This window comes from Vigna radiata, chromosome 7 (assembly GCF_000741045.1).
Source record: "Vigna radiata var. radiata cultivar VC1973A chromosome 7, Vradiata_ver6, whole genome shotgun sequence".
Lineage (NCBI taxonomy): Eukaryota > Viridiplantae > Streptophyta > Magnoliopsida > Fabales > Fabaceae > Vigna > Vigna radiata.
Genome location: NC_028357.1, coordinates 41,496,438 through 41,507,600, shown reverse-complemented (window position 1 = coordinate 41,507,600; position 11,163 = coordinate 41,496,438). Strand labels below are relative to the sequence as shown.

Genomic DNA, 11,163 nt, shown 5'->3' with positions numbered 1-11,163 from the left:
ATTAGAAAAACGCGAAATAAATAAATAAAAAGTATATATATTATATTATTATATAATTAAGTCATAAATCTAACACCGTTACTCTATGCTTTACATGCAACGTGGAATTAATCATACAACACTACTGAGAAAAATGAAGGAAGCAATGAAAAATCAAAATCAAAATATGAACAATAGAGCGCAATTCTAGGGGTTGCGTACCACCAATTGCAATTTGTTGTTCTCCATTTCATCATTTTCACCTCCATTCCCATTCTCGACGCCAAACGCCGCGTTTAGCTTCTTCTGCTTTTTGTTTCGGTGCTTGAACAAATAGATCAAGGCCGAAGCCACCAGCAGAACCGCGCCGGCCACGCCGCAGACCAGGCTCGCCACCGTCAGCGCCTTCCCCATGCCATCTCCGCCATGGCCTCCGGCGGGATGCCACCACGTAGGCGGGGAGGCTTCGCCGGAGTCCATGGCCCGCGGCAATGCAACGTCGGAGGAGGAGGACATGGCCGGCGAGGCATTGACGCTGTTGAAGAAGGAGCGCATCTCCGGTGAGGAATGCGCCCCCGCCGGTGAGAGTGTCTGGAAGGTAAGGCCATGTTCCGATGGACGGAGCTCCCTGGAAGCTCCTGCGAGAACAACTCCGGCGAAGAAAACCAGGGCGAAGGGAACGGCCATGGCAAGTGAATTATGGCTGAAGTAACTTTGGAGGGACAAAGAAGTGAACGAAGCATATATATAGTGAGAGTAAGAAGCATGATGTTGAATACGATGTCGTTTAGGGATGATGATTAAAGTCAAAGAATAGAGGATCTTGTGTCTGAGCCTTGAAAAACAATTTCATGTGTTCTTCCTAAATTTTTCTAGTAGTAAAAATTAAGAAAAAAATTATAAATTAAAAAAGCGTAATTGATTTATTATTATTTTTTTCTTTCAATCTTTACAGTGAAGATTTTGAAGAATTTAAGTCTGTGTTTACAATGTGTCGGAGGAAAAGGTAAAGGTTGCTGCTGGCTCTCGCCGCTATCTTCTTTGTCTTTTTACTACTCTTCACTTTTGTCTTTAAGTATTCTCGTGATGTTTTTATTTGAAATTTTGACATTTTTTTTGTTGTTCTGAGTAAATAAGAAAACTAAATGGAAATTGCACATGGAGTAAAAGGTATATGGTTTATTTTAATGGGAGATGAAAATTGTAATTTCTTGCTAACTATAAAATAAAATTCTATTAAATAACAACTGTAACCAACCAAAGACAATCATTTAACTTCACCCTTCGTTTCAACGTTTTCCTTTATCTCTCTAACACACAAGTCCTCGAGTCGCTCACTAACATTTTAAAATCCTTTTTTTTTTTTCCCTAAAGTTTGAAGAAATTTCAACTTAATCTTCACCAAACTAGTATAGTAGTATTGCTTAACTTAATATCCGGATTTATACCAAACTTTATCTCATAAAATTAACTTATAATCTAAAATTTTTATTTCACTTTTATATTTTTTATCCAAATTGTAATGTGTCATTAAGTGGAGTATAAGACTATTGAGACTTTATTGTTTTAAAATTTTATAAAAATATATATAAAAAAATTATATGTTTATCATATTTAATAGTTTCACATTGTTTAAAAATCAAGATTTAAAATAATTTAAATATTTTGTCTTAGTTACATTCTCTGAAACATATTTAAAGAATAAAACTGTATTAAATGAAAGATGATTGATTTTAATAATCTCATTCAATAAACTTGAAATCATTACATTGATTTTAACATCACTTCTGAATAATGTAAGACTATTAAACATAATAGAAGTATAGATTCATGTATAAAAAACTTTTCAAAGTTGAAGTATATGATAATTTTATGAATATATCAATATATTAGATAATTGAATAAATAATTTTGTCACGGATATATCAAACATATGTATACGTAGAAAGACGAGAGAGAGAGAGAGAGAGAGAGAGAGAGAGAGAGAGAGAAATCTGTATATTATGTATATTATGTATATTATGATATGGTTATATATGTAATCCATGTATCATGTTGTATATAGGTTTTTGTTGATAGTATTATAAATATATAAAGAGGGGGAAAAGAGTAAAGGTGAAGTGAGAGGGAGAAGAAATTGGAAAGGAAAATTCCGAAGATGATGGCGGGTTTTACTCCTCTCATACAATTGCTTTTGTGGAGAAAAGTGGTAGAAACAAGAAACTAGGAATAGTATAAAAGAACAAAAAAATCAAAAGGAGAAAGTAACAGGAAAAAAAAAAAGACATAATCCATGTACAAGTAAAAAAAAAAAGGAAAATGATATTTTAACACTATTTTTGGACACTATTTTGACATTGCACACGTGTCAAAATGTGATTGGACGATTTCAAATTAAAAAAGTTGAGACAGGGATATATTTGGAAGAGAAAAATCAAAGTTTATTTTTTTAATTTAAAATCGTCCAACCACATTTTAACACGTGTACAGTGTCAAAATAATATAAAAAAAAAGTGTTAAAATATCATTTTCCAAAAAAAAAGACACACTCCTGTTTGAACAACTTTTGTTTGAGTGTAGTTAGTACTATTTTTTTCGTAGATTATATGCCTCATCTATAAAAGGTGTGTCTAGGGCTTTATTCCTCTTGGTTCTTCACTTACACTTTTATTGATTTTTCATCATGGATTCATCTTCATGATCCCTATCACTTTGCACAATAAATAATTCATCTATTACTTTGGGATGAGAAGAGAAAGAAATTAATGTAATATATAGTTTTTGTTTAATGTAAAAGGTACAAAGTTTTACATTGTATAATTCCATTTAAAAGTTCTATTTTAATGATTTAAATAACAATACATTTTTTGTACTTTGAAGATGATGACTAGTAGGAACTATGGAATTTATTACTTTAAGAAATTGAGACATGAAATAGTTAGTATAAAATATCAACTCGATTGATTGGATTCAACCTTATTAATCATTAAAAATAATTAAATAACAATGCAAGACATTGAAATCAAATTAAGCATTTTGAATTAGATTTGAGTAATTTTCTCATGGTCTGTCTTGTTATATATCTAGAAAATCAACTTACATCTTCACATACTTTTATTCTCATCACAATTGTTGTATTAAAATTGTGAATTATCAATTATAATAAATTAAATAAATTTTATAATTCACATTTAAATATTTTTATTTTGTTAAATGTTTTTATTTATTATTTATTTTTATATATGAGAATATTTCTGAAACTCTTTGTAATATAAAAAACTTATTTTTTGTATTATCGTTAATCATTAATTATTTTTTCATTTATAGAGCATTTAATTTACTAAAATAATTTTCTCTTTTAATTTTTTAATTTTAAATGAATTTCAATAAATAAAAATGTATGTTACAACCACATATTAGTTTTATTTTTCTTTTTGTTCTAAAAAGGCATAAGAAGCAATGTTGCCTTCCTTTTAGAAAATTCAAATGAAAAAGTATTTTGGGTGATTGAAATATTAATTTTAAGGTTTATATAGCAATATGTGTATTTTACAAGCACATAATATTTAATTACACTTTCAAGTCTTACCTTTTTAATTAGTTACTCAAAATTTTCACTTTACAGGAACCAGATTGATGATTTCTGAGACTACTTACAAAAAAAGTTATTTAGTTACTATATTTTTATTAATTATTATGAAATGATTATTATAATTTATTTTTAAAATAGTTAATAATTAAAACTATATTTTTGAAAGAGTGAAACATGTTCAATTGGGTAGAGGGCCCACTTTCTACTCTGTTTTTTCTTTTCCTTAACTAAAAGAACAAAATGATGCAAAAGTTGAACACAATCCATTTCCCAATAACCTACCAAGTTCTTGTGCTAACAAAATATATTGGTGCAAACAAAATTAAACAAAAATATATTGCTTTTCAGTCAATTAAATTTCAAATAACTTACAAGTTTGAGTATTTTTAATCATTTTTATTAAAAAAGTGTTTATTTTTTTTTAATTTTCATTCAATTTTTTTCTTATTTGATTTTATGTCTAAGAAAATTATGTAAATGTTATTTCTATGTTCTTATATTTAATTCGTTTTTTAATCGGCAAGATGGGGACTGAAAGACAAAAACAATGACCAGAATAATTAAATAAAAATAAAAAATATTTTGAACACTTAATGGAATATTTATTTTAATATCATGTTTTGTTTTCTTGTTTCTTGTAATATATATATATATATATATATAATAAAATAGTCTACAATGCCTTCATAGTGTAATTTATCTTAAACATATTTTATAAGAATAGTTATAGTAAAATAAAGTGAGAGAATGAATGACACAATATGTCTTCACCAACCAAAATTCTTTGCATAACCATTGTTCAAAGCCTACGAAAGCAAAGGAAGGAGTTGAAGGTTAGAGATGAGAAAATGAGTTAGTTGGTTAAAAAGCAACATCATCAATTTCAATGAACCAACCTACACAAAGCATATATATCCTTCCATGCACACAAAAACAAGTAGACATCATCATCATTTAGAAAATGCATGCTACCTTTAATTATACCTTTCCATGTGTAGTATAATCAATCACAACAAAATTTATGCATGCATCATCCCTAATTCAAGAGTTACATTATAAAGTTTTATTTTACTTTATCATTTCAAATTAGAAATAATAAACATAATTGATTCGTTTATGGTGAATTGACTTGTTTTACTAAAAACAGGTCAAGTCAGACTAGTCACCAATTAATAATAGGTTAATTTTCATAATTTGATTTATCAAGTTGTCGAAATTTCAAATTGACAAGTTAAAATAAGTTTATCTTACGTGTTGAAACTGAATTATCAAGCGAGTTGTCGAACTGTATTAAATAATTTATTTTTATATAAATATTATATCTTTGTTTATATTTGAATTTTTTATAATACATCAAAGGATAATGATATTTTGACAACTTTTATTTTTTACATTTTAACATCATTTACGTATCATTTTATGATTGGTCTAAAATTACTCCACAATTAATAATAATAATCATAAATACTAACATGGACCAATCACAAAATGACACGTAAGTGATATTAAAATGTTGTTAAAAAAATATTGTCAAAGTATCATTATCTTATATAAAACATGTTTATACATTTAAATTGTCGAACTCAACTAATGAACTGAACATTGTGTCGGAATACCGAATTAAAGAGTTTATTTGACCCTTTTTTTACTAGATTGTTAGGCTGGCTTGTAAAACTTAACTCTTTTTGTGTAAACCTCATTTCTAATACAAGGATTATATTATGAAATTTTGTTTTATTATGTGACTTTTTGTATTATACTCTAATATTTTAAAAACATTTGAGCAACTTTTACTTTACTATTATATTTTATGAAATATACATTTTACTATTTTTTATTTTGTTTTTTTTAACGTGGTAGAACTTGAAAAATGACTTATTTATATGTTTTTTTTAAAGTCCTGGACTTTATATCATAAAACTGAAAGTTAAACTTAAGATACTGAATAAAAGCCATGATTGCATCTTTGAATATTTGGTCTTTACTTTTGCATTACACACAAACTCACATGGAAAAAGAAGACCAAGTACAAGATTTTCTTTTTATCAATTTCATTGTTGAATATAATTAACATCCATCGAATTATTGTATAATAATTTTGATCGATATAATTGTTAATATAAATATTTATGTAGTAAATGATTGAATAATCTTATTTGACTTTTAAAATTAAACTGATTAAAATATGTTTATATTGTATAAGGATTGCAAGTGTTTATTTTTTTCAAATTTTAATTTATATATTTTTCAACTGCGCTGTTAATTGCACATAACAAAACAAATTTGTGTATTTGGATGACTATAGTATAATTGTTCTTGGTTCTTCAAATTAGAAAAATTTAGAAAACAGAACAATTGTTTGTTCAACTTTTAATGTGAAGTAGGAATCGATCATGAGAATATTTGAATCAAATTCAAACATACATATATAAGGTTAGTTTTAATGAGTTTCTTTATTAATATTTTTATGATAGAAAATATGAAGAAAAATTATATTTCAATTTTAAATAAATTAAAATTAGTTTAATTAAAAGTTACCAAACAAAAATTTCAAGAAACATAAAAGATTATCTACCAAGTAACTTATTTGTAAGCTAGTTTTTATTTATAGAAAAAGTTTTTCCAAATATAATTTTTTTTTCTTTTTTTTTATGATTCTCTTTAGTTCTAATTGTATAATACCAAGGAAAATCGTTCTACTAATTATAAATATTTCAAAACATCATAATATTTCTGTGTATTCCAATATTTTTCATAAGTTACATTATAACATTTTCATATATTAATCTATTTTAAATCTAGAAAAAATTTGTAAAACAAAAAAGAAAGTATACATATGTGACTCATTTCTATCTATACCATTCATAAGCTATGTTACTGATGAAGACCATTATCGACACTATTATTTGTTCACATATAACATACGATAATTGCAAGTGTATAAACCATAATACACAGAAAAGAAAAAGTAAATTAATGATAATTTTTGTACATCCACAATACTTATAAGTTCAAAATACACAAAAATCACTATCATGTATTCATAAAACACATATCATATTACCAGGTGTTTCGGTGTAGATTTATAGGACCAAGAGACTAACCTTTTCTAACGTGGCTTTACCGGTTTCCGACACTGGAACTGGGTTCTCCGATTATCTTCTTTTCGCCAGAGTCGCTCGATTGTTTGCAATCTTGGTCGTTCGGTGATCTTCAGGCTTTGACAGCTCGATCGCCTTCTTGGTGGAGAGGGGGAGGTACCTGCAAAAGACACTTTGACGCCTAAGTTAGGCGTGTATTGAAGAGCCTCAACTCTTGATTGAATATTTAGTGAATTGTTATCACTATTTGAGTATTTGAGAGTGTGAGTCGAATGTGAGTAGAACGTGAGTTCAACGTGAATAGAACGTACCTGGCTTTTGGTCCTGGCTTTTTATTTATAAGTTGTCTCATGGACCTTAAACTGACATAAGCCCAATAAATATAAGTAGAATATAAGATAAACAGACTTACCTAAAAATCTGATTAGTTGCTAAATATCTTTAAATAGATACTCTTGATTATCCTTTTATTATTTTATCTTCTGTTTATCAATATCTTTAATAAGATATTCATTCAGATATTCTTGATTATATACCATATACCAGGATTTACAATATACTACTTCTAGACCCAATTTTGGATTTACGCATTCACTTGGACACTAGAAATCGTGCACATGTCATGAAATAATGAAACAAAGTATCAAGACCGATCATACCAAACTATATGTCTTAACCTCGCATAACCCGAGTAAGTTTAACTTATGGACCAAAAAGGGGATCCCGCCATAAATCCCGTCATAAGAATCCCTTTCATCTCTCACCACATCGATTATAATACTCTGTGTGAGTTTGTAAATCTAGTAGAATTTAGGATGAGTTCTTCCCTTTTCATTCATACAATTCATATGTCTAGGATTAGCTGTCAAAATTTTAACTTAATCCAACAGTTAACAAAATAAGAATCCAAATTTTTTTTGAATGACTCAGAGTAGGAAATACAAACTTGTGTAATTAGAGATTGGCTCGCCCAACAAGAAAACCTCCTGAAAGACCGGTATGAAACGATAATATCTTTTATTTTCTTTATTATTATATTCTATGGTATGAAATAATTAATGATGGTGTGTATTGATTTGAAGAAAGTGTTAAGAAGGTGAATAGAAATTAATTTTACTATTTTTATTTGAAACGTGAAAAAAAAATGCATGAAGTAATAGATAAATAATAATATTTGCATATTATTTCAGCAAAAAGAAAATGTTGTGGTGGTTTGTGCATTTTATGGGTGTCTGACTTCTAGAAAGGGGTTTCTTAATTTATTATTATTTTTTTCCTTAGGTTTAAGCTAATACGGGCACAATTAATACTTCTTATTATAACCGTGTCACGAAAACCAAAGATTGGGTTCGGGAGTCGGTTACGCGTAGGGAAGGTGTTAGCACCCTACAACGTCTGCCCGAAGGTAGTACCTTTAATTAAATGCGCGAATAAAGATATGGTTAGCGAAATATTTAACTATCCCAAGAACAACAAAATAAAGAAACAAAAATATTTTTTAGTTTTTTTGAGCCAGGATTGACCTTGCTCCTACGTATTCTCAGTCAATCAGGGTTACGTAGTTCTTTTAGAAAGATTGTTGTTTGAAGATGTTTTTAGTTTTTGAAGATTTTATATCTTTTTGGTATTTTTATATAAAAGAGAAAAGGATTTTAGCACAAGGCCTACGCGAGCGGTCACACGTGTGCTTAAACCTTTTCAAAATATTTTTATTCGATTTTTAATTTTTGTAAAAGAAAAGGAAAAGATTTTTAGCCCAAGGCCTACGCGAACGGTCGTACGTGTGCTTAAATCTTTTCAAAATATTTTTTTATTGATTTTTAATTTTTGTAAAAGAAAAGGAAAAGATTTTTAGCATAAGGCCCACGCGAACGGTCGCACGTGTCCTTAAATCTTTTCAAAATATTTTTTTATTGATTTTTAATTTTTGTAAAAGAAAATGAAAAGATTTTTAGCACAAGGCCTACGCGAACGGTCGCACGTGTGCTTAAATCTTTTCAATATATTTTTTATTGATTTTTAATTTTTTTAAAAGAAAATGAAAAGATTTTTAGCACAAGGCCTACGTGAACGGTCATTTCAAAATATTTTTTTATTGATTTTTAATTTTTGTAAAAGAAAATGNGCACAAGGCCTACGTGAACGGTCATTTCAAAATATTTTTTTATTGATTTTTAATTTTTGTAAAAGAAAATGAAAAGATTTTTAGCACAAGGCCTATGCGAACGGTCGCACGTGTGCTTAAATCTTTTCAAAATATTTTTTATTGATATTTAATTTTTTTAAAAGAAAATGAAAAGATTTTTAGCACAAGACCTACGTGAACGGTCGCACGTGCTTAAATCTTTTCAAAATATTTTTTTATTGATTTTTAATTTTTGTAAAAGAAAAGGAAAAGATTTTTAGCACAAGGCCTACGCGAACGGTCAAACGTGTGTTTAAATCTTTTCAAAATATTTTTATTTGTTTTTTGAATTTTTGATAAAATAAAAGGAAAAGATTTTCAGCACCAAGACCTACGCGAACGGTCGCACGTGTGCTTAAATCTTTTCAAAATATTTTTTTATTGATTTTTAATTTTTGTAAAAGAAAATGAAAAGATTTTTAGCACAAGGCCTACGCGAACGGTTGCACGTGTGCTTAAATCTTTTCAAAATATTTTTTATTGATTTTTAATTTTTTTAAAAGAAAATGAAAAGATTTTTAGCACAAGGCCTACGTGAACGGTCGCACGTGTGCTTAAATCTTTTCAAAATATTCTTTTATTGATTTTTAATTTTTGTAAAAGAAAAGGAAAAGATTTTTAGCACAAGGCCTACGCGAACGGTCGAACGTGTGCTTAAATCTTTTCAAAATATTTTTATTTGTTTTTTGAATTTTTGATAAAATAAAAGGAAAAGATTTTCAACACCAAGACCTACGCGAACGGTCGCACGTGTGCTTAAACCTTTTCAAAATATTTTTATTTGTTTTTGAATTTTTTGATAAAATAAAAGGAAAGGGTTTTTCTAACACAAGGACGATGCGAGCGATCACACATGTGCTAGAACCCTTTAAAAAGAATAATTTTTTTTTAAATTTTAATTATACAATTTATTATTATTATTATTTTTTTTGTATTATTAAAATATTTTAAAATGGGTAAATATATTTAAAAAGTATAATAATAACAAAACTATAAAGTATCTAAATAAATTTTATTTTTAAAACTAGAGTGGGCCTAAGCCCAAATGACAAAGGGGTGGCGAAAGGGAAAAACAGGGGCTGCACCAGAGAAAAAAATGCTTGGCCCAAAACGGATCAAAATTACTACTGAAATTGTGGACAAATGTAAAAAAAATGGGGTGCAGAAGGACCAACCAAAATTAACTAAAAGAAGCAACAAAAAAAGAAAAGAAAAGTAAATACAATAAAATAAAAACGGATCAAGCCCAAACCCTTTTCCCTTCAGCCCGAAACCCTTTAGGGGTTACCCACCTTCTCATCATTCCTACACTAAACCCTTGGAAACCTAGAGTTTCCTCTGAGCAGAGCAAACAGCAGATGCATCACTTTCCAGGAGTGTGCCACTGCCTCAACTGGGATCGACCACAGCGCCACCATTCTCCGCCTAGCATCGTCGGCAACCAGAAACACCATCGGCATCACTGCACTAGATCCCTTTCCATCGTCGGCAAAGACGGCAACATCGCCTCCTCACCACTCCACTTTTCCCTGTGTTTTGATTTCAACTCAACGTCAATAATCATCTCACCGCCGGTGGCAAGAAACATCGCCAAAATCACAAACGGTCGTATGAACCAAAGCCAGCCATAGCGAAGTCCGTTTTTCAAACCCAACTTCCCACGCAAGAGGGAAACGCTCCCCTTCCGCGACTCGTGTCCTCACTACTGTTGTCGAGGGTACCGAGAGCCACCATTACGGGAATTGAGATTTCGAATTTGGGGAGGGAAGGATGATTTAGTTATGGAATAATCTGGGTTGATCTTCTAGTGAGATATATCTATTTCAAGATATAGTGATGATCATGGTTGAGAGAGGATGAATAAAAGGTGAAGGAACAGGATGATGGAGTTTGATCATGTGGACCGGCGATAATAAGGATTGGAAAAATGAACAATGCAACAGAGTCTCACATAATAATACAGATTAATAGCAAGCATAATATACATTGCCAAATACCACAACTCTATCTATCATGCATCATATGAATATTGAATAAAATGAGTTTACCTCTGCTGTCGATTGGTTCCTTCCGATGACCCTCTCTATGTGTTCCTCTGATGATCTCCCCTTTGCCCAGTCTCCCCTCCCTTTCAAAACCCCGTCAACCGTTTTCCTTTTCTTTTTTTTTTCTTTTTTTTTCTTAACTTTTTTCTTTCTTCCCAAGATCCTAACAAACTTGCTCCCTTCTCCCCCGACACCACCCTTCCACGTCACCATTATCCAAATTTTCTTTCTTCTCTTTTTCTTTCATTTTTTATTTCATTC

General features: G+C 29.6%; 1 protein-coding gene across 1 annotated transcript; it reads right to left on the bottom strand.

Annotated features, from left to right (window-relative positions):
- Positions 1-56: 56 nt before the first annotated feature.
- LOC106767868 lies at positions 57-707 on the bottom strand. The gene has a single exon (XM_014652824.2). The coding sequence runs from the start codon at positions 664-666 to the stop codon at positions 187-189; it is 480 nt and encodes a 159-aa protein (XP_014508310.1). The 5' UTR covers positions 667-707; the 3' UTR covers positions 57-186.
- Between the last annotated feature and the right edge of the window lie 10,456 nt (positions 708-11,163).